The 25506-nt window shown below is 39.8% G+C and overlaps 1 protein-coding gene across 2 annotated transcripts in view; it reads left to right on the top strand.

Moving 5' to 3' along the window:
- Window positions 1-25506, top strand: part of furinb (furin (paired basic amino acid cleaving enzyme) b) — a 106541-nt gene that overhangs the window by 11055 nt on the left and 69980 nt on the right. Inside the window, exon 2 of one of the 2 annotated variants that reach the window (XM_066667927.1) lies at window positions 17562-17804. The exons of the other annotated variant lie outside the window; for it this stretch is intronic. Within the exon in view, the coding sequence (XP_066524024.1) occupies window positions 17631-17804 (174 nt within the window). The 5' untranslated portion in view covers window positions 17562-17630. The remainder of the gene's footprint in view (window positions 1-17561; window positions 17805-25506) is intronic. 2 annotated transcript variants of the gene reach the window in all.

Genomic DNA, 25506 nt, shown 5'->3' with positions numbered 1-25506 from the left:
TACCACATTGAGTGTACTGTGATGCAGTTTTGGTCTACTGACAATAAACAGATAACCACCTAGTGAAGAAATTGCTCTTTTCTCTTTCCAGCAGCACCAATAATGGCAACAGACTTGTCACAGACATTAAATAGTGCACAGTCAGTGTTTTCTATCAGCATTGATAAATTAGAGTAGCTTCATTATCATAATCTCCTCCCAGTGTTTTGCACTTGGAGAAGGAGACTCTTATAAATGCACATAAAATGAAGCAAAACTGTGAGAGAAGAGCAGCCACCCCATTGATCATATTATGAGCACGACAGGATCAATGTGCCTGTGTAGTAAATCGTGACAGCCATTTTTTTACAGCAAACTGGGGCGATGACACAAAATCATCTACACACTTCCATGAGTTACACGATTTCCTAACGCTCATTGATATCTAAAGAAGATAATGTAATGAATGGTATATATTTTAGTTTGTTTGACACGCATTTATGTGTAAGATGTTTCATGAATAAAAAAACTCAAGTAACTCTCAGTCACAAATGAATACTACATGCACCAACATTGCAACCCCTAGTGATGTTTTCACTGATATAAATGGATTACAATAGCACAGACCCCGTTCCTGAATTGGGACAGTTCCTAAAGTTGCAATTAAAACCAAAAACTTAGTTTGTTAAATTGCTTATACTGTGGCCAGCCTAAGGCACACCAATGCAATAATCAAGCTGTCTAATCAGCATCTTGATATGCCACACCTGTGAGGTGGATGGATTATCTCGGCAAAAGAGAAGTGTTCACTAACAGAGATCTAGACAAATTGTTGAACAATATTTGAGAGAAAAAGGCTTTTTGTGTACATAGAAATTTCTTAGAACTTTGAGAAATTCCCTTTAGCCAAGAACATAATAATAATAATAATAAAGTTAATTATTTCAAAATGTAAACACATTAAGTCCTTTGAAATAATTCAATATAGAATCGCAGATTTGGTTAATGTACCATAGCTATGGCTGTGCAAACGCCCCATCGAGGCAAAATTGAGCATCTCAGGCAGCCAGCATTTAAACGATGAAGCAGGAGGCAGTTTCCAGTTCAAAAGAATCAGTTTTGGCCACAACCACTCCGGCCATCACTGCATGTTTTGGAGGATATGGAAGAGCAGACAGAACTGTAGAGAATCCACAAATTACATTTATAGGGTCGACCAGCTGTACTATTAGAGCTTCTAAAGCCAATTATAACTGTAGACCAGAAGGCTTGCAATACCAGGCAAAATAAAAATAGGTGAACCAGAGAAGTATCCTCTAATTCATATTTGACACAAAGTGGAGATACAGAATAAAAGACCCTGAATAGTCGAGCCCATGGAGCAATTGGACTGAATCAAACTGTACTTTTCCTTCCAAACCTCCTCTGTTATTTAACAGTTGGTATCCCAGGCTCCAGCCTCTCTGTATTGAGTGGAGTCAGGGGTCGAAGACACAGCTGAAATAAATTGTGACAATGGACTAGATTTTTCTTTTTTTTTTTAACTGTTTGGGGAGTTATCTGATCAAATTAAAGTGTATAATTTTGTAAAAATTTGAGGTCGCTGTGAGTGCTGCCTGAGCTGGAATTAAAATTTGTACATGTACACAGAGATAGATAGTAGATCAAAAGAGTGAACTTTGTGCCACTATCATCCTTCACCTCTGTAATGGTGACAGAATTTTGTGAAAGTCAACAGGCAGTGTTTAATTTGTGCATTTCATTCTAAAAATGCAAAACATTGACAGCCATTGACAAACAGTCATTAGAAACTAATTCCAATTTTAATTGAGCATAGGTTGCTAAAATGTTCTGAGCACTATTAGCAGGGATTAAACATTAATCAGGCCTAGCAATCGGGAACATTTGAAATATATTTTGGAAACCAAGATTGTGTTTTATCAACTGGCTGTAGCTCATCTTTTACTATTTTATATGTTCCCCATGCCATATGACAATGGCAGAAATGTTGTAGCTTGTGGAAATACGTCTGTGGCTTTTTCCTAAGTCTTTTTTATTTATTTATTTATTTTTCTTTTGGCTTCCAAATATAATTACCTCATTTAGTGCTTTTTGTAAAACCACGCTACTGCTGCAAGTTAGACCGATCATTTAAACAAAGTTCATTAGCCTCATACTGATCTGCACACAATTGCTGATCAGCAACTCATTAAGTCTTGCAAAGTCTAAATGTCATACAGTGGTGCTTGAAACTTTGTGAACTCTTTGAATTTCCACATAAATCTGACCTGAATGTAATCAGATTCTAGCAGTAGAGGACTCTGATGACCTAAGATGCCAGTGAACTAAAGTACACTTATAGTTATAGCTTTTGTTATTAATTTAATTACTAAAAAAAAGCGATTTAACATGTTTTTCTTAAAAAATGTATCTGACCCTTAAGGATTATTATTTTGATGTATGGGATAATTAAGGCCTGGATGTTCATTCATTCAAGGAAAATGAATGGAGATCCTGTTGTATTTATAAAATATACACCTTAGTTGATTCTACAATGTTTCCAAGTGCAGCATTGTTTGTTACACTTCCCTGGAGTGGCAGCATTAAACGAAATCACTCCTGAGCAAGGCGTATAATATTCTGGAATGTCAGATAGAGCCCTAGGGTAATATTTTTGGCCCTGCTGACCTATGTTCCACTGCATGGTGTCATTTTTCATGAGTCCATTGTCAAGCAAACATTGATTAAGGATCAAAATCATTGCTGGACAATCCCTTAAGACCACCTGGCTGAGCCAGAACAATACTGAAATAATATGTGGGCTAATGAGACAAAATAGAATATTATGGCTAAATAAAAGTAATTAAAAACCTCATCCCAACTGAGAACCCAGTGGTTGCAGTATCGTGGGTTTTGCTCAGCAGGAAACTTGCCACTTTTTCATGGTGCTATGAATTCTGGATTGTATAGGGCAGTTATACAGTGGAATGACAGATACTAGTGGTGGTAAAGTGATGGGTCTTAAGAAAGACAGATCATAAAACAGGCAGAGGTGTTCGGTTAAAGCAAGAAGCCCTTCAACATCACTGAGTTCAAACAGTTAAACAATGAGCCAAATATAGTTTGTATTTTCCCAATGTGTGAGGTTTATTAACAGAAAACTTTAGAAGTTCAGAGTAGAAATTCAGAGAATTCTAAGGGATTCACACATTTTCACGCACCACTATAGGGATTCCCAAAGTCTGTGACACGTCTAAATGTTTGAATTTTAAATTACATTTTAATTTCATAGAGTTTTCTTTATAGACAGTCAGTATAATGGTTTAAGAGAAAAGTACAGTGTTTGAAACATTTTCAAGAAAACATCAGTCTTTTGGTTTTGTCTCTTTTTTTTTTTTTTTTTTTTTTTTGCTGATTGACTGCCCTCAAACTGCATGAGGTTTGTGCAAAAGCCTCTGATGAGTCAATCATACCCAGCTGATGTTCTCAGAACACATCCTGCAGTGGAAGGAAAAAGAATAAAAAGGTGCAATTTACTTCTGAAACACTAACATGGTCAATTTTGCAGATTTACTGAAGCATAGCCTGGAAAAAAAGTGCAGGGTCATGAAATTTTCATCATTTTTTTTCCTTCTATGTCTCATTTTTATTTATTTATTATTATTTTATCTTCTAAAATTCGGTTTAGATTATTTCTGCGTCTAAATAAAATAAATAAATAAATAATGTCTGTTTTATGGTTTATACACTGTTCAGTCATTAAAGCCCTCTGCCAAGCCTCTTCATACTGCCAAAACCGCTCTGATATATTGAGGTATGGGCTCTACAAGACCTCTAAGGGTGTCCTATCTTGTCTAGCACCAAGATCTTTCTAGTCCGGATAGTTGCGAACATGTGCTTCCATTGACTGGACTTGTCCAGCACATTTACAAGCTGCTAGTCTGTACTGGTGGTATGCATTTCAGGGTGATTGGCAAGTCTCTCTAGCCAGTCAGCACAGGTTTGCACATCACATTTAGTACCTACCTGGATCACTTCATACCAGGCGTGAGCATGGACTAAAAATGTACCGAGTTCCAGGGACCAGTTACCAGAATTGTCTAGTGGAAAAGCAAAAGAGTTGAGTTGAGTAGGTTCCATGCAGTGGAAAAGTGCCATTTGTCATGTTCCACAGTGGGGTTTACTTGGTCTTCAACAGTATTCAGCTCAGTTGTATGTGGCAGGTAACCTCTGAATGAATTGCAAGACCCAGAGTTTTCCAGCATAGCATTGCCCTTAGCATTACACTGACTCTGATGGCATGCATTCTTCCCTTTGTGCATCATGGTGCCGTCCTTTCCCCAGTGGTACACGAACACATGATAAAGAAACTGAAATATTATTCAGACCAGACAACCTTCTTCACTTTCTCATGATCCAGTTCTGATGCTCATATACATAATGTAGGTGCTTTCTGCAGTGGACGGAGGTCAGCATGAGCAGTAATAGCAGTCTTTGTGTTCGCAGACTCATATGCAGCAAGCTGCGATTCACTGGTGTTCAGACAAATTTCACAGCCAGTATAATTAATTCAGCAATTTCTACTGCATTAGCTCTTCTGTAGAATCACACAACAGCATCTAGCCTTTGCTCCCCACGTACGAGTGAGCCTTGTGTGCACACGACCCAGTCGCTGGTTCACCATCTGTCTCCCTGGGCCACTATTGTTGGGTATTAGTGCTGATATCCATAGCAAAAATCCATGGTTCAGCAGCCTTGAGCCTTTTCATGGTGCATGTGACATGAGCTAAGGTTTTTTTTGCAGGAAAATCACAGTTCACAGGCCACAGAAGCAGCAGCATTACCAAATATGAAATCCTAAAATGCTACTCTGAGGCCATGGGCTCCTGGCTTCTTTTAAAGCTCCAGTGTGGCAGTTTTTTGGGGTTGAAGAGAGAACATTTATCATTTATAAAGTTTGTGCATCTGGCAATACATGAAATAAGACTGATCATATTAGAAGATATCACAACAGATACGTAGAACTGGGAGCAAACTGGGAGACTATACCAACTGCACAACAAACGCTTCCAGCAATATCCAGTGAAATACGTACCCCCACCCCTGGCCATGGTCAAGCAGTAACAAAGGCAATTGGTTGATTCATGGTTGGTTTGGATGCATGTCCTTTTCTAACTGAAGAGATTGAAGGGTTCTGCAGTTAAATGTGTTTGAGCCACAGTGCTGAATTCCAAGCAGATCCATTTCAGCACATGTGGCTCCAAAGGATTTCAAAGACCATGAACACTGCAATCTACATTTGTTCAAGCTGCTTAAGCAATATCGTTGTGTACCTGTAATGTCTGCTGCCAGTGGGAGAGTTTTTCAATTGCTGGGGACATTGTTACTGCACATGGAGTAAGAAAATATTCTCATTTTTTAAAATCTCATTAAAATAACTTCTGTGCTTACTTTCTGGTCAGGGTTTTTTTTCCCACATGTTGAGTTTTATGATGTTTATTTGATTTGTTTGCCTTTTTATTTATAAAAATAATGCCTATTAGTGGAATTATTCCAAGCCCTTGAGTTTATATTGTGTTATTTTTCATCTGCTGTTCACTTTTTATTTGTTACTTGTTTTTGCAAATCACTTTAAAATGTAGGTGCTACAAAGGGTCCTTGAGCAGTGTGATAGAAAAGCCACCTTTGGTCTCTTGAAGAGCCATTTTTTGGTAATAACCTTTAAATTGGGCAAGAACCTTTGCATCAAGTGAAGTTTCATTAGACCTTTAAGAAAGGTCACAAGACCTGGCTTTATGGAGATGCGCAGTCCCAGTCGTCTAGCCATCACAACATGGCAAAAGTGTTCAGATGTTTAGGTGTGCCCATTTCTTCCACTTCCATCGACTTAAAGAATGGACTCTTCACATGCTACCTACATATCCCACCCACTGCAAGGTGCCATCTTAACCAGAACATCATTATTCACTTCACCTGTCATTGTCAGGGATTTAATGTTGTGGCTGAGTGGTGTATGCTGATCCTGTTGTCTGCTAAATTCGGCAGATATTTTGTTGTACTCATACTCAGTGTGTCTGACGTTTTTAATGTAAAGTATTCTTTGAAAAATGCCATAGAAAATCCATGTAAACTTTTCAAAAAAGGGTTATTTTAAAAATATATATCTGAGAGGTTCTTCAGTGAACTAAAATATTTTTTGTCACCTTTATTTTTAAAGATAACTTACCATGTGTGTCTGTGTGTCGTTTTTTTCTTGTACTTTTAAATCTACCCTACTTTTATATTTATATTATATTATTACATTCACTGCTTGTTAAATTAGGTTATTAATAAATCTGTCATGAAAAGATCACTTTGTTGAGCTGCAAATAGAGTGGTTCTCAGTGCCTGTTTATTTAGGCTTGGCTTCCTTTCAGTCTTGTGTTCTATTTTTACTCCACACGGACATTCTGTCACTGTGCAACATTTCCTAGACCCCCCACATGCACACACTTAAGCCTGTTTGCTGTGTGTGTGTTTGGACATGAGAGTGAAAAAAGGCTTTTCTGTGGTCTGCTGTATTTTGTTCTATCACCTTCTCTCTCTCTGTCTCTCTGTACTTCTGTTTATCAGTCTGTCCCTAATTAGCTGCACACACACAAACCCACACATACAAGAACATCTTTCCAGAAAAGTTCAAAAAGAGAGAGAGAGAGGGAGGGGGTTGTGTGGGTGGGAGGCTCTCTTCCCATGCTCACCATTTAATTGATAAAGACGTAGTTGCGTCTGTGCAGATTGGAGAAATGAATTTCAGCTTATCTACATTTCCGTTATCTAATGGGAAAACGCTGCTTGCATTGTGTCTCACTTGTGTTGCTACGTGTTCTATGTCCTGTCATTATGACATTAGCTGCAGGGCCTTTTGTGCAACGGGAGTCATAACTGGCTTTGGAAATGGTTTTTATCTGATTAGGTCCCAGTACAGCATTGTGTGCGCTGTGGACTCCATGAATAGCATGTGTGTGGGTGGAGAGGGGGCATGAAGACCTGGATCAGTCAAAAAAAACACCTCTCACTGTTGACTTTTACTGTACAGTAAAGGTGCACAGTTTATTGACAGTTGATGAAATATATTCACCAATGTAAACCATTGGTTTGATAATGCAATCCTCCAACAGTAATTACACATGATGAATTACTGGCCTTGTTTTAGGTTCTGTGTGCACTTAAGTGGCACTAGCTGTAGGTGCTTTTATTCCTGTTGGTTTAGTCAATTGGATAGCATACTGAATAACACCACAGGCCACTGGCTGGGCAGGAACATCACCTGTATAGTTAAAGTTTATAGAGGAAAAAGGTTGTGAATTAGCTTGGTTACATTTTCAGAGCCGTTAAAAGCTATGTTCATGATTTCAATCCAATACCCTTTATAGAAAATCCAGTTTGTTTCCTTTTTTTGCTAGCTCTCCAGTCAGTTTAACTAGGTTTAAGTCTGACAATATGTCTGTCCAACTTGGCTCAAGAGCGCTTTCCCTCCGTTGCCTTCTCAAGCACAGCCGAGCTCTGAATGCTGAAAAGCATGAAGAGAGATGAGGATGTTTGTCTGTTCCTGTATTATTTTATTATATAGTTCCATTATTAAGGAGGAACTGACTCCAGATTTCAGATGGCTAACTGCATGAAAGGGAATGTAGAGCAAAGTGTAACAAATCTAAACAATTCGAGTTATAAATGAGTCCCTGTGGCCATTCAAACAGTGAATTATAAAAAAAACAACAACAAAAAAAAAACATACAAGTTAATCTTCAGCCATGTACAAGCTACAGTCAATTACTCACTCAAACAAACCATTCCACCTTCATTCAAAGATACAGAGCCCCTGAATGAGGTTTGAAGTATGAGTTTGTTTTGCTATGGAAACAGTAATTCTCCAGAACCTTCTATGTAAAGTGAATATTAAGTGAACTGAGGTTGAAGAGCTCCTCTTCCTGTCATTTACTTGCCATGAAAAAGGATGCTAGGAAAGAGAAGCAGATTCTTTTGCTTTCCTTCATTAGACTGCCCCATGTTTTTTGGTATTATTGTTTTTTTAATGCTTTGCATGTTTTCTTTTCGAGAACACCAAGAAGACAAGTGCAAGTGTAACTATAGTAACAGACATTTTTATGATGTTGCTGTGAGCAGTGATTCCTTGGATAAGACGCCTAAAACTGCATCTCCTACTATTTTAAGTGGCATTTGAAACACAATTCTTATTCCTTAATTTGTTTAAAACACACACGCACACTATGGAGAAACACTATGGAAAACAAACAAACAATGATATTTACACCTTCCAGTCATGGTGTTATTCACCTTCTTTATGAAACACACAACCTATGGCGTTTACTTTAATAAAGTAGCCAGCTCTGGCCTTGCTTTGGTCAAAATTGTTTGGATATTTTTAGTTATTGTCAGCAAATGAATTCTTCTATTGCTTTCCTATTTTACACCCATAGAATTCCACTAAACTAAGAGCTCTCTTTGCTTTCTTATAGTACACAGCATCAAATCCATCACCCACCCAAATTATCAGGGTCTCTGTTTATAGCTTTTTGCATCATTAGGGAAAAGTACTTGATCTCCTTGCGGATACATGGACCTGAAAGTGGTGATTCAGCTGTATTGATTTTGTAATATTATAATACCCTGTGAAGTATTTATTTATTTATTTATTTTTTGGCCAAAGCTAATAGCTCTGGGTATTTTCTAATTTTTGTTATTTTTACTTTTATTGAAATGGGCCAAATTAAATCTCTCTCTTAAAATCAATTCAAACCCCACCCCTTTTTCTGTTCTCTTTCATTTGTGTTCATTTATGCAAATAATTCCAGTTGGAATTCATGATGCACTGAATCATTTCCTCAAGAATTTAAAATGAAGCAAGAGACTGACACACCACTGTTTCTTTCTTGTTTTTTCTTGTTCTTCTTTACGTCTGTCTGTCTTCCCCCATTTTGTTTCTTCATCTGCCCCTGTAATGCAAACTGACATAGCTGAACAAATAATAGGCCTTGGATACAGGTGACATAAACAGGCTTTCTTGATGCTTACTCATCAATTCTCCACTTCATGGCAAATAGCAGAAGGAAGGGACCAATATTTACACGCTGAAATTCAGTTTAAATGCTGTGTGTGTTTTGAAATGCACTCAGACAAACGGATAGACCCTCTGCTGAATAAACCCTGGCCTGGGGCAGCTCATACAGTGTGTGGGTTTAAATGGACAGACGCCACGGTCTTCATTTGACTTTCGAGAAGCTTTCCAGCTGTAGTAAAGTGGAAAGTGCCAGTCAGGGACGCACAGATTGGATAAACAGGCACTTTTTCTCCACCTTCTTCTTCGCTGTCAGCAGTTTCTGTCAACACTGTGTGAATATTTTGCCTGAGGAAAAGGTGTGCATTTAAGTGTGGATCTGTTTTTACTCTATTCATTTCAGCTTTAATTAGTGAAGCATGAGTAACATGCTTTCTTTTTTATTTCATTGATTTGCCACCAACACCGACCTGTCAATCATAGACGAGACCAATTTGTGTGAAATATGGTGGATGTCTTATTTCATAATTCATCTCAACCACTCAAATAGCTCAAGAGAGTCCTTGAAGGATTCTTCTGCTCAGAGACGATTTTCTGACGCCATATGGCAGCAACTTTTTTTCTTTCTCTCCCCCTTTTCATTTGTTTTTTCAAAGTGCGTCTTAAAAGCCTTGGGATGCGGCTGTGGCAACAGAGCAGCGTGACATACAAATCTGTAGCGGCGTCTCTGTAGCCTTTCGCCAGAGCCCACTAACACACAGCAAGCCTCTGCAAAACCATTACTACTGGAAATGACATCACGGGAAAAAAAATTGGGGACTTGCTGCTCTGGGAGATAGAAAAGGAAGGAAGGAAATAAAAAGGTAAATAGGAGCTTCATGGGGAGATCTGTGAGATGGATGCACACATTCAGTGTCAGACATGCATGAAAAGGGTGACTGATAGATTGACTGAAAGAAGAAAAAGTGACTGCAGGAGAAGCAGAGCAAAAGAAGGGAAGCCTGGATGAAGAGTGGAGAGAACACTGTAGTGGAACTGACAGCAGAACACAGCATTTTCTTCCACTTCATACACCAGCAACGGAGTAATAGGAAAGATGCATCCTGTTTTTTGCTGTGCTTAACACCAATAGTGAAATCTTAATATTAGATTTCACTCATATATAGTAGTGTACTAAATCATGTCATGTATGTTTGTATATATACACGTGGTGGTGGTGTGGCTGGATCAGATGTCAGACACAGCAGAGTTTGTGGTGTGCTGGTATATGTGGGTCATTCACAGCAATGCTGTAGAAGTGACATTATCATAACTGGACTCAGAATAGACAAGCAACCAAAAATATCCAAATGACAGGGTCCTGTGGGCAGTTTCCTGTGACCACTGATAAAGGATAAAGGATGACTTCTTAAAGGTGGACCCACTGTCAGAAAAACGGTTACTGTTGTGGTACTCTCATTGTTACATATCCTATGCATTTAGTTAGGGAGCATAATTATACCTTATTCTATATTTGTAGATTTTAAAATTGTGTTGATTTCATACGCTCTCCCTCCTGGAGAATGTAACACAACTGGACTTAAAAGCAGTGTTGTACTATTTAAAGATACATTTACACAATATACCTCTGCCGTACCTTTTTTTTCCTGAGCGTAGGTGTGTCTAACAGAGTGGACAGTGAGTGGATACAGTGTTAAAAAATAAATAAATAAATAAATAAACAGGAACACTACTGCCTCTGATCCCCTTGTACCAGTACAGCACTAAGTAACATGCAACTACCACATCAGTGTCACTGCAGCCCTGAGAACAATCCATCGGCCAATTAGTTCCTGCTCTGTGGTGGTCCTGTGAGAGTCCTGACAACTGAAGAACAGGGTTAAAGTGGATTAAAAGAGTATGCATTGCAACAGATGGCTTATTGGAGAACTAAATTGTGCATCTATATGTTAAGTGGACCTTACAAAAATGGACAATTTGTCCAATATTAGTGTTTGGCTTTTTTTGGCGAAGCAATGAATAGTGGAAGTAGAAAAAAAATGTATCGTACTCTCTCCTGTAATAAATGTGGTCTAAAATACAGCACACACCTCCTTATTTAGTTTTTCAGGAGTAATTAAGCACACAAACCTGTTAAGCACACAAAATGCTCTGTTCACCCAGGCCCACAAAAACAGACCAACCAAAAATGTGTGCTGCTGTGATATTGTTTTATATATACAGAGGGTCCTCGACTTATGACGTTGATCCGTTCCTATGTCGCGTCGTAAACCGATTTTCGCTGTACGTCGGAACATACGTACAAACTGTACGTAAATAACATACTGTAAGCACTTATCCTCCTCCTAACACCTATCCTAACACAGTAATTATCAAAAAACACCTCAGTCCCGAGACGCGTAACCGTGTATTCTTCGGCCGCGCACACCAAACACGAAGTTCGTGTTACGACATTTACGACGCAAAACCACTTAAGTCGAAACAAGGCTTTATACAGTAAATAAGAGATGTGTCGTAACCACGAAACATCGCAACTCGGGACTGACGTAACCCGAGAACCTCCTGTATGTGTGTGTATATATATAGGTGGGATTATGACTAGAAGGCGTTCAGACCTAATTCCCCACCAGTGGTTCCTCAGCCAAGCCCGTACAACAAATGTCTTAAAATGTGTTTCCCCTCATTCTGAGCTGGATTACTAGTGCAGAAGCACATCATCATTAGAGTAAATATAACCTGCTAGATATAACCAAACCTAGCTCATGTTCCCTGTCAGTGGGTTGACTATTCAGTGCTTTGTGAATTCAACTTCACAGTGGTAAGACCAGCAAAAATCAAAGGATCAAACAATAACAATGCTGTGAACACTTAAACCCTCTGGTAATTTCTGACCCCTCCTGCTTAAGAGCACAAAAAATAAACAGTTTTATAGGCTTTCTGCAGTCCGTCTTTATAATAAAAATGAAAATGAATGTCAAGTAAGCTTTTGCTCTCTGTGCTATGGGAAGTTTCTGTCGTCTGCTTTGGACACCTGTGTTGTGCTTTGACAGGTGTACCACCCCAGACAAGCTCCCCACCTGTCACTGTCCCCAGAGTCGGTCTTGACCTCAGAGCACTTGCTGCCAAGGGCTTGCCTCTCCATATCATGATTGCCTTCTTGTAGGTGCTGTCCTAATACCGTATTTCTTTAAAAAAAAAATCATGTTTTTGTAGTAGTTAATATTATGTTGTGTCAGCCTATACTTAATGTTAGAATATTGATGTTTCCATTAAAAATCATAACTGGTATTGTGGCTTTTATTTTTGCAAAGTATTGTAATTTAAGTGTATCTTGTACCCTGTAGCTTCACACTTTTGCTTCTGCTTGGGTTTTAGCCGAAAAATGTAATCACAGAGACCACGGAGATATATTATTATCTTGTCTGTGTGCTTGTATTGAATCTAAGACAAAGAAAACGTTATCATCATTCCCTCTCAGCATAGATGTGTCAAGTGAGGAATAAAACATAATTACTCCAAGACATGGACAGGCAACAGTCCAACATCATCATTTAAGACAGTGGTGCAAATGGTAATAAGTAGAGAAAAGTCTATACAAAAATTGTAAAGTAAATAAACAAAAAGAAAAACAGCAATGTACATTATTATAGATCCAATCATATATGGGACAGGAACCTACTGCAAGTGGTGTTCAAGTATCTCAGCCATATGTTCATGAGGGATTGTAAGATGATACCTAGGAAAGGTCCAATGTCTGCAGTACTGCGATCATTGTACTGCACTGTAGTGGTAAAGAGATAGTCATCATAAAGCAAAGATCTCAATTTACTGGTCGATCTACTTCCCCACCCTCACCTAAAGTCATGAGCATTTGGTAATGAGAAAAAGAATGAGCTCACGGATGTAAGCAGCCGAAAAACGTTTTCTCTAGTGGGCCACTGGGCACACTCTCCTGGATCAGGTAAGGAGCCCGGAGTAGAACCGCTGTTCCTTTGCTTTGAGGGGATTCAGTTGAGGTGGTTTAGGTACAGATGCCCCCTGGACTCCTCCTGTTGGAGGTATATTGGGCACAGCCAACTAGGAAGATGCCTTGAGGTAGACCCAGGGCTCACTGGAGGGAATTTATATCCTAGCTGGCCTGGGAACACCTGAGGATTCACTAGGTGGAGTTAAATTTGCAGGTGATAGAGATGCCTGAGCTTCATGCTGGTGTTGTTGCAAACATGACTCTGAAATGGACTAATCAGAAAAGTATAAGATGAGATTATATATAACATATTAAAAATGTGGATACTATTAGATGTCTTTTTTGATTTCCCTTTGATTTTTATGGATTAAAATTGTTTCACAATTTATAGTTTTAGGTTTTAACAGGTTTTCATAAGAAGATAACCTCCAGTTAAACAAAAAATAGCAAAGATGCTATCTAAAGAGCTGAGACACAGGAGGTGAGAGGTGATCAATGCACTTGTCCAAAGAATAACTTCCACTGCAGTGACAGGTTAGTACATGGGTCACCAGTCTTATCCACACAGGGCTGGTGTGGCTGCAAGTTTTCATTCCAATTTAACAGGAGCACACCTGATTCCCCTTGTTTAATCAACTAGTGGCAGTCTCTAAACAGTTATAGCCTCCTGTTTGCTGCTCCCATTCTGGCCATTGTTCGACCAGCTGGCCATGGCCTCGACTCAAACTGGAAGAAGAATATGATAGGCATGCGAACATAAACAGAAGAGGGAAGGCAGCATAACAGACTAGTTAACGGCACATAACTCTGACCACATGTAAAATTAATGGTGGTGGATTATTTGTTGTAAAAAAAATAAATAAAAAATCCTGGGTGCTTTCATCTTTATATCTGACTTCCATTTTTATTCCACAATTCAATTATTTCATTCATGTTCTCCACATGGCAGAAATCATAGAGTCCTTTATGTTAAACACAGTGAAGACAAGACTGTAAGGGAACAGCCCAGATGTAGGTCTACAGCAGTAATGGCTGTTGTGTGCATTATCACTATCCTAATTTCTTTTTATGAGCAGATGTTGTTCCCATTAAATGCCTTGCAGAGGTGAGATGCGGTGTACAGCATTAATTCACTTTGAAATCTCAGCTGGGCCGTGTGCCACTTGTGCTAAGACGTCGCCCTTTTTTTGTCGGGACGGAAAGATAGCAAAGTCCCTCTCTCCCCTGTTGCTAAGCAACATAGTAGTCAGTTGGGCATCTGTAAGCCCATGTGTTAGAGAAGAGCACTGATGTGTTTAACAATGCTGTTTGTGGTCAGCGGTCCAAATGTGTGTGTCGTTGGGCTACCGATGATGGCCTTTACCTTCCTGGATCACTGGTGCTGTCATACGATGGCAAGAAGTTCCCTTTAATCCCTCTAGGAATCCAAAGGCATATAAAGGCGTGTCTGAAAGTGAAGGCTACAACTGAGGTGGAAGAGACCTTGCTAATACTGGTGTACAAAGGCTCCTCTTCAGTGCTCAGTCACGCACATTTGAGAGATGCCTGAGGAGACTTTAAAGACATGTCACAGATTTCTGACGTAAGCTTTGCAACATGTTAATATCCTACATTTACTAAAATAACAATAAATATTACATTACAGATCTGGACCCCAGCGTCTTGCCACATGAAACTGGTGTATTTCATATGTTTGGGCACTGAACAAGGATGATGCGTAACTGAACATTTCAAAAGGTTCAGAAATGATGGGTACATTTCTTGGCTGCATTCCGAGGATACTACAATACTGGACAGCCTTCAGTGACATAGCAGCCAAGAAATGCAGCTTTCCTTTGCTCTGTCCTTGGATTTATGAGACAGTGTATTTTTAAAATAGGTTATTTTACATTTTGTGATAAAACGGTGAAGTGCGGCACATTACACAAATAAAGGCACGGTAAGTTCTTTGTAGAGGCTTATCCTGCTTTCACCTTAGTCCTCATTGTTCTACTGTTAAATTCAAAGTAAAATTTAACTCTAAACCTGGCGCCTGCCCTATCTCTGCTCATAGTTTAACAGTAGGAACATGTGTAGCTAATCTGTAGGGGGATCAATGGAAATTTGTATAATTTCTTCAGAGCAGTTAATCGGTAAAAGTAAGGTTTGATTCGTTTAGAAAAGGAGACAAAAAAAACACAGTTTTGAAGAAAGAAAAGCCCTTTTCTCATTTCTAAACCAAATTTCTTAAACTTGTTGATCCAGAAAGTAAACTCAGTAACTGTCGTTAGTCTGTGGCATATTTAAAAGTTAGACCTTAGTAAATGACATAAAAAAACATACACATCCTAAACAATATCTAATTCTTTGCTTTGAGTCAGATAGAAAAGGGGAAGGTCACTTGGTGGATGAGTCACGATGACCGGACAGAGGACAAAAGAGGCTTATTCATCTCCAAATGCACCTGTCAACCTCCATCAAGCAGCATCCGTGCGCAGAGATGATGAAAGCATTTCTCCAGAGCCATAATTGTGCGATCATCTGCCCCAGAGTGCTGGCTCTGAGGTGGGCTGGTCTCGTGCTTAGTGAAGGTGGTGGGTGGGTTGGTGGAGAGAGAGAGAGAGAGAATGTAGAGGAATGAGTGGGAGGGACAGACAGAGAAGTTTAAATATCATCTTTCTGGCCCTGTCATCTCTTAGGACTTCACGATTGTCTCACTGCCTGAGAGTGGAGCGCTGCTGAGAGTGGGACTGACTCATGCAGGCAGAGTGAATATTTAATGTCGCTGAGCAGGTGAACCCGCTGTGTGTGGTTTTATTACTTGGTACCAGCCCTAGTTTATGTTTGCAAGCTTGTTACCAAAGGTGAGGAGGCCCATTCAAATACACATTTAAACAGCAATTTGAGATGATTGTAGGTAGTGTTTGACATTGTCTGTGCTTTGCAACAATTAATTTTTCTTTTAAGCAACATAATAAAGCATCCGTTTGGAGGACTATTATTTAAGCTCCAATATTTTAATTAGCATTTCTACAAATAGATCCTTTTCTGTTTTTCACAATTGCAATTGAGCTGTAAAAGAGTGGGCTGGGTACAAAGAAGAGAAAAAGAAAATCCTTTCAAAGTTTAGTCATGTAAAAAAAAAAAAAGCTACCGTCAGGGTCAGTGTGTAGGCGTCCTACTATTTAGAATTGCAATGTATTGTGCTTTCAGCTCTCGTTTAATTCAATAAAAACTAATGGGCCAAATTAAATTTTTCAGCCATGCCGTGGCCTTTTTAAAAGCCTTTATGCTTGCTTCAAATTCTCCATGCATATTTTATTTCTTAAGGACTCATGAGCAACTTCACTGCTTCATTATGAATCACAAAATGAGGGATTTCAGACTCACCCTTTTAAGCCTGCTGGTTAAGGGTAAATGATGATGGCTGTGAAGTTGTTACATAGAATTGATTCAATTGGACTTCCCAATTCCTGACGTTTTTAATTCTCTCTTTGTGACAAGGCTTTTGTCTTTCACCTCAGGCTGACATGGAAATTTTCTCAGATATATTGTAGATATACTGTAAATTACCTCTGGTTCGTATTTATGAATCAATATATGTCACCAATGTAACTTATGTCCAGATTTAGCACTCTTGCCAACTGACGGCCAATTCACAGACAGGCTCTGAAGGGCGTTATGTTTCTTAATATTTCTTTCTGACGAAAAATCAAGCAGCGTTTTTAATGCACCTTCAGCTGCATCTTCAGACACCCAGTGTTTTCCAGAAGACCACAAATGTGGGTGTGTCTGTTCATCCCTAAAGTAGTTGTCTTTTTTTTTTTTTGTCTAGATCCCAAATGGACCTATTCATCATGAGCTCGCTGATGAGCAGGGCTAGGTGTGCTGCTGCTTTGATGGAGCAGGTTCAGTGTCCCCAGAGAGACTGCCTGAGGGAAGCAGCTTCCTTTGTTGCTGTGCCTGCAGTTTAAGTTGTTTTCGTGATTCACATGTCTGTCATGTTGTGTGTTGAGTGCGTGCGTGCATGTGTGTGTGTGTGTGTGTGTGTGTGAGAGAATGTGTGTGTGTGTGTTGTGATTGGCGCCCCTCTCCCTCCTGCGTGTCTGTGCACAAAAGCACCCATGATTAGTTGCATCTTGGTGCCCGGCACTCTCCAAAGGCTCTTTGGCAAGAGGGTTGCTATGGAGAAATGGTGCCGGTTTTATATTTGGCTGATTGTGTTAGACACAGAACTTGATATGATTGTGGAACTTTTTTCTCTGTTTCGGTCCAAACAATTAGGCTACGGAAAAACGCATGGGAAAAACAAGAATTTTATGTTTTTCGCAGGTTCGCTTGCTCACAAGTGCCATTGTTACCCAGATCTGAAGTGGTGTTCCTCTCAGCACTTTCGTAACTGCTCTTGACTGGCACATACACAGAATAAAGCCATAGCTCCCCAGCTGAGGATTACAGAGGGCTGTAGCGCACTGTTCTTGTCGAATCCTATGACTTTCTGCTGCTATCTTTTTCACCTCGCTGTGCTTCTAACCTTCCTCCCGTCCTCACCTTTCTATCTCACTCTACTGGCTCCCCAAGGATGACTCCAGCACTGACTCGACCCCAAATCCCCCGTCACGTCCGCCACATGCAGACTACTGATCCTTAATGAAGTGCTGTGAAGGCTGCCTTCCCGCCTGCCCTCAGCCCGCAGCCAAGACGCTACTCCGCTTTTGGGGAATGGCCGGGCGCCAGGCCAGCTTTTCAGAAATTATTACTTGGAGGCCACTGGAGAGGCAGGGGGAGTTTGACACACACATCTTCCTTGCACAAGGGTTTAAGGTAAGCAAGTATTGCATACTGATGGCTCTGTCCATCCTGCTCTCAGGTCTCTCCTTCACACACGTACACAAAGGGAAAAGTTACCAGTAGTGCCTTTGAAGATGCGTGTACTCGAGGAGGGAACCATACATCAGCCACCGATACGCTGCCAACAAAAAGAATTGCTCAGGTGCACATATTGCATAGCAGCTGTTTTTTAATAGAGGAAAACAAAACAAAAAAGATTGAATATTCCAGCAAGAAAATGCAAGGTGTCTTACTGCTTATCCAGTGAGGGAGTGGTTTGGAGAAATTCATGTAGGCGCAGTCAGCAAAATGTGTTTAAATTCCTCTTAGAACTCAAGCACTGCTTGTGGATAGCAGTGAAGAATATGTAGGAAGTTACTTTAGACCAGGGGCGTGTAATTAAAGTCCATTAAGATCCAGTGGGAGAAAATTTCATCAAGCCAAGGTCCAACACCATGATTTCATTATGCATCCTGTATACTGGAACAATCTAGTAGTTACAGGGTTTGGACAATGAAACTGAAACACCTGGTTTTAGACCACAATAATTTATTAGTATGGTGTAGGGCCTCCTTTTGCGGCCAATACAGCGTCAATTCGTCTTGGGAATGACATATATAAGTCCTGCACAGTGGTCAGTGGATTTTAAGCCATACTTCTTGCAGGATAGTGGCCAGGTCACTACGTGATGCTGGTGGAGGAAAACGTTTCCTGACTCGCTCCTCCAAAACACCCCAAAGTGGCTCAATAATATTTAGATCTGGTGACTGTGCAGGCCATGGGAGATGTTCAACTTCACTTTCATGTTCATCAAACCAATCTTTCACCAGTCTTGCTGTGTGTATTGGTGAATTGTCATCCTGATACACGGCACCGCCTTCAGGACACAATGTTTGAACCATTGGATGCACATGCTCTTATTGGTGCAATGTGCAATTAATGAAGATTGGCCACCAGTCTGCTCCAATTTAGCCATGAAACCTCCCACACTACAATGACAGGTGTTTCAGTTTCATTGTCTAACCCCTGTATATATCAACCTTGTATGTACTTAACAACTGATTGTCAAATCAAATTAAAATTACAGTTACAATTCAATATAATTCAACAATAATTGAATTATATATATATAAATAATAACAGATACTTTAAATTGATTTTTATGTTCTCACTTAATTAAATGAATTAAAATGCTTCTCCACTCTCTGCCTAACTACACGCTTAGTGGTTCTTTTTACTGGAGGGACATCTGAGTTTCTTGGACTGATAAAATTAAATGTTTTTATTTTTTAAAAGCTAACTACTTCTCAGTAATTTTATAGTTATTGGTCTAGGCCCATATAGGACAGTGGTCTGTCTATTAGTAACCCATGCTTTAGACTAGTTCTCAGTCCTGCATCTGGGGGCACACTACCCTCTGATTTTAAGAGTTCCCCCTGCACCAATGATGCAGCTCTAATTAACTAATTACTAATCTTTTACTGAGGAGGACTCCTCCATCACACACTATAATGAAAGTAGAAAGGTAAAGGCTAGCACAGGCTTCCTCCGGATGTGTGAAGTGTCTCTTCATCTCCTACAACCTGTGTCTGCATCAGCCACAACAAGATGTTAAACAGAGGTTATTGCTATTGACCCAGAGGTTCCCTATAAAACACACATACCAACACATGCACTAAAGTTAATGCAATTGCTTTCAGAAGAAATCACTGATATTTGTGGGGTCCATCCATAAACCAGAAACCCTCAGCTTGCTGCTTCATGGCCTTTTTCCAGCAGCCATTTCCCTGGGCCTCTCTGACCACTTGCACAGTGCCAAGGAGACTTGTGATTTAGAAAGCAAAAAAAAAAAAGTTTTTACCAAAACTTTGACACAGGCAGAGATGAAAGGGAGGAGAGGAGAAGTGGCTAGATCTCTGGGCAGATAACCTGAGAAAGCACTGTCTGAAGTTCCACGGGTGGTCAATATGAGATGGATACGATCAGAGGCCATGGAGGAGCGTGAAATATCAAGGCTGACGTGCTCAGTCAGACGCAGTGAATGTGTGAGTCTCTGCAAAAGCAGAGCCACAGGATTCGTTATTGATGGAGGATGTAATGAGCAAACAGCTGTGGATGTGCAGAGCATGTAGATGTAAGCTTTCGGGGCTGATCTGAGATCAGACTTTCATGCACTCCTGTGGAGTAAAATGTGGGTTGGAGAAGCTGGAGATCAGTGAAAAGAATTATGGGGGATTTTTACTCCTAGCTAGCAGTGTTCAAAGGAAATTATATGTATAAATTTGATTTCCCTTCTGCCAAGTGGGACGTGCAATATCAAGATGAGGTCCAAGGTTAAGCACAAATAATTGTATGTTCATTTTCTTGTGACATAACCACTTAGAGTCAAGTTAAAATACATCTCAAAATTGACTAATTGGTTTTATTTCAGCAAAAACAAACTTCAGAAAACAACTGTTCTGAACAGGACTGTTTAAACTGGGTGTATAGTGTGATATGGTATGTGATTCCTTTTAACCAACACACCTCAGACACATTGATACGACCCCAATTAAATGTGCTACCTTGTGGAAAAGAAGTTCATCCTGTCCCTTTTAGGAACCAGGTTTAGTCAGAATCAGGTTGGACAGGCAGCACAGAAATATAACAGATATTTCCAAACCAATGTGGTGCAGTTTGCCAACTAAATTAAACACATGAGCTCTGAAAAAAAAATGGCTGTTTGTTTGTGTGGAAGAGAAAAGAATCTAACACCAAAATTGTCTTTTTCTCCATTTTCACCCTGTTTAAACAGCTCTGCTCTGAACCACCAGTTACAGCACCTGTTCCTTCAAATGACCATCTGACACCATTATCCCCAACTTATCCCCCAACTCCAGTAGTTTCTGGCTAACCAAAATTTTGCTCTCTCAAATAAATGCAAATCCAGTGGTCAAATTTCACTTTTTCCACTACATTGTACCTACTCTACTGTATTTGACCCTACCCAGCTTTTTTACTTTTCATTTGGCAAAGCTGGTACCTGGTTTTAGTACCTATTGACTTGTGTTTCCAAGCGAGCCAAGTAGGCTTGACGTGTAAAAATTTCATAGCTCTGACTGGCCAGAGAGAATCTTAACACTACACAAAGCAGTGGAGGCATCCAGAACAAACTATCGATTATTAAAATCTCCAGACTACAGTAGTGATCCCATATGTTTTTATCCCACTCAGAATGGCAGGTCATAAAAATATGCCGGTGCCTGACAAAGATGAATCGTTGGTCTGAACTGATGGGTGACTAAATTGTGTTCAGTCGCAAAAAACAAAAATAACATGCAAATACATGGTGAGTAAATGAGACCGTGTTATTGGGGTTTCCAAGGCTCACTGTTCTTGTTAGTGACTGTGTCTTGTCACATAACCAGCTACATTTTGTAGGACAGCTGTGACAGTGGGGGAAAATAAAAAGCATTTACGAGGTTGAGGAGTGTGGATAACACCCAGTGCAAAAGTAACATTATTGGAGATACTCCGAAACACAATTCTGAACTCTCAACACCTGACATCTGATGAAGAGCAAAATTAGAATGGCTCATGTTTCCCCATGTTTTATGACTTGGGCAACCTAAATATAACTGGCTGAGTGGTTTGTTTTCTACTGTTTTTGGGTTGGTAGACGCTCCACATCCTGAAATTAATTTGCAGATGCACTGAATTGTTATTCTCTTTAATACTATGTGTAAAGTACCCATCCGGATGTGAGTCATTGTCAGCCATACACTGTTTACAACACTTAAACACTATATTCTAATAATACTATGGTATTTAAATGAAAAGAAATATGATCAAAGGTTTTCAGTGGGTCTTTGTCTTCCTCTGCGTCTTGGATAAAAGACAGCACTTCTGTATGAACCGCTCTGTCCTGTTTATGTTAATACCGTGTTTGTGGTGTCACATTGTTTAGACAGTAGGGAGTAGAGTGGCTGCATATTGCACGGACTTTAATTGCGAGCCTCTACTGAGCACAAACTGGTTTGTCACTTTAAGGTTAACGACTTGGTCACACATCATTTAGACGGTAAAGAGTAGAACAGCTGTGTCTTGCAAGGATTTTAAACCAAGCCTAATAGTAAACACACGGCACATTACCGCACGGGCTTTGGATTTAGATCTGAGTTAAGCTTCCTAGCGAGCTTAAAATTAAGGAACTTCTCAGATTGATACAGAGCACATTATATGTGCACGAAAATGAGGCGATCAAAGGGATTGCTGTGTCTTGAGGGAGAATCAGTGGGGTTTACGCACATTAAAAAGAATCCATGCATACTAAATACATGCCGGGGATCTTGACATCACACCAGGGAGAGAGATTAGCCATAAGCGACCAGTGGTTTATAAAATATGGCTATGCATTCAGCTGTTGACGCAAATAATTTATGAGAGGCTCTCTCGCTGCTGCCCTTTTATTTATGGGGCCTTGCATTGAGGTAACATTGCCTCCTATTGCTCATTTTGCTAGTGTATGTTTCCCAGAAGAACAGAAGTGCTCTCTGCTGTCTGTTTAAAGGAAGATGTGTGTCCAGTCAGTGTTCTCTCACTCACTCTCCTGCTGTATTACTCCACTCCATGCAAGTTGCAAACAGCTAGCTGAGGAAGCAGCTCGGCATGTGTGTGAGTCATGCTGAGGGAAGAGGCCTTGAATATTCATCACCTTTCCAAAAGCACTTTCCCCAAAAGAGAATTACTCATATGCTCATAAGTCACTGAAACCACAGCTCCACGTATGCAGAATCCAGGAATGTTCTGCCGTCCCGCAGCGCTCCTGTTTCTTCTGCTTGTTATACAAATCCAAGTGCGTTGCAGTACTGCTTTCTACCCTTCTTGACTCCCTCGAAATGATTTAGTAGTTGCATTTGCTCAGATTGCTGCAGCACAATATGGCACAGATTGAAGTTCCCATATGTGCCTCATGTTATGTCTCTTTCGCTTTAGGGAAGTTAAAACTTTCCTCTTATGTAAATAATCAGCCACGATGTTTGGGAGGTGCAAAGTTTCTTTATGACTAGTAGAGAACACTGTGTAGTGCATGCCTAGGTAGGTCTGTCATAATTACATGATGTATTTTTTGTACAGTATATGGATATTCTCAGTTTATATTCTCAATAATATTTGCTGACCTCAATATCCCCCATTGTGTTTGCTTGTGTGTTTGTCTACATAAGAATGAAGTCATTTTTTAGCCAGTTTTAGCCGGTTCTCAGATTTTCTCAGTTATTCTGGAGCCATTATATTGATATATTTTAAAACTGTGGTTTTATTTTATTCATGTTTTGTTTTCTTTTTATACCAGTTCCCATTTCCAAAAATGTCCATTTTCCCCAGAATTTACTGCTCTTTAAAGGAGTGAAATTGCATTATTATGCTATTATATTCCTATATCAGTGGTTTTAAATAGTTTTAAAATGACGATAATATAGTTTATTGTAATTATTTCTTGGGAAAATATATCCACACATAAACTGGTTATTGTGACAGGCCTATGCCTAAACCTCACAGGTTTGTTACGCTCCAGTAGACAGGCTTATGTGGTTTCTGACACAGTTTACTATATTTATTATTTTTATAAGAGATTTGTTGCATTGCAAAACAATAGCAGCAGCTTTTTGGTGTATGAGTTCTCTTCACACATTTTTGTAGTTAAGTGTGTTGTAGGGATGGACTGTAGGTGCAGATGTAGATTGCAATGTTGGCCTTTTTTTGGGGATTTTTTTTTCCCCTCCGTGAGAACACACCAAATGAGAAATGCAGTGCATTTTAGACTCCTGTGCACATCTGATGTCAGCATGGCCATTTGTAGAGGCTGTGAACCCAACACTGCTAAATCTCTTATAATGCAGTTAGGCTTCTGCATCTAGTGCCATGTTCAGTTATAGAAGGAATGTGTGATCAACACACTCAAAGCTTTCGTCGTTTGTTGCTTGTCGTGAGTTACACTCTTAGCTTAAAAGGGCCCTTTGTGTTGTAACAACGTGTGGTTCCCAAAAGAGTCTTTCAGTGGATGGTTCTTCAGAGACTCATTTTGGGAAATGAGCTGTGTTTGTGTGAAGAACTCTTTTAAAGTTTAAAGAACTCCTTTGTAATGTCATGCTTTCCAGAAGAAACCTGTAGAATCTCTCTCTCTCTCTCCACAGAGAGAGGGAGAGAGGGAGATGCTAACTGCGTTACCTGTACTCTGCACAATGACAAGGTTGAATCTCATCTAAAACGCCACACTCTCAAATTACTTTGTTAGAAAAAATGAAGATCCCTCCTGCAGAGTTTGACATTTGTGAGGAATGTAAATATAAATATATTAGTCCAATTTATTTATTGGACTGTTTTTATATAATGATATGTTTACAGAGATTGTCAGTCTATAAGATCTTAAAACATAGAGGTCTGTCTGTTTTTTAACATTTAAGGACTAAATACATATTTCTACCCTCCTGTGTGCTTTCAGATGGTGGTTTTGCATATCACGCTGTTTAAAATTTGCCCCCGCAAAAGCATCAGGTTTCAGACATCTGACAAAACAGCTTCAGGTCTTGGGGACACCAAAATTATATCTCGACTGTCATACATTAGATGAAACGGCCCATTTCAAACAGCCTCAGGTGAAGTAATTTTATGGAAGATGACATCAGGTTTAGCTACGTCCACAAACCTCCAAACAGTTGACTATTTATGACATTACCAATCGTGATGTTTCTCACTAGAATATTTACAGTTTCAGTGGAAGGAATCATGGTGAAAATCACTGGATGAAATGGTAAAGAAAAGAAAAGAAAATAGAACACCACCTCCACACACAAACCAGCTGCAACCAGGTTTCTCCACAGATGAGGGCTCTGTACAAAACTAAAGAAAAGCCTTTTGTATTTATGATGTATTGGAAGTGGAGGAGAAGTCCCTGTTCTTGGTTACAGGGTACATTGCGCCTTCCTCGTCTGTCAGCTTGGTTCCTTAGAGGACTTTCTGGAAAAGCATGGTCCTAAAGCATAGCCTCGGGGAAGAGGTTGGTGTGTCACGTCTTCTGCAGACACTGTGGCTCCATTTTAGATGCAGGAGCATAACCACACCCTGTCTAGAGACCACAGAGTCTTATTTGTCTTCAGACTCCCTCGGCACTCCTGTTTGTTTATTCCAACTTTGGCATTTAGGCAATAAGTTTACATGCCTGCAGATGCGCGCACACACAGTGGAAATGTACTGGATTAACACTGCACAGTGAATCCATCTGAGTACAGCCTCGTGCTGTGGCTTTGTTGGCAAGCCGCTGGCAGAGGAAGGTTGAATAATTTCTCCCCTGTTGTGCTTAGGAAGGACAGTCCACTCTCACAACACACATCTCTTCTTCACACCCGCCCTCACACCTCCTTTTCTCTTTTTCTCACTTTTTTTTATGCTGGTTTTTTTTTTTTTTTGTTCCTCTGATCCTCCTAGCCTTGAACCTTCTCACCCTCTGTCCTAACACTGAATGTGCTCTTTTTTGTAAGCTTCCACCAATTTATTGATGCCCACGTAGTGGTTGAAGTGCAGTGAATCAAATCTTGTCATTATAGTGTAGAAAGTTAGTTTTAACTCTCAGTTCTCACTAGAAATTTTCTTATCCATCAGTTTAAGTCTCATTAGTCTCATCAGTTTAAGATTTGTTCAGAACATTCTTAGCCTGCAC

This window comes from Hoplias malabaricus, chromosome 4, assembly GCF_029633855.1.
Source record: "Hoplias malabaricus isolate fHopMal1 chromosome 4, fHopMal1.hap1, whole genome shotgun sequence".
Lineage (NCBI taxonomy): Eukaryota > Metazoa > Chordata > Actinopteri > Characiformes > Erythrinidae > Hoplias > Hoplias malabaricus.
The sequence above is the reverse complement of the archived record's forward strand: the minus strand, read 5'-3'. Positions and strand labels throughout refer to the sequence as shown.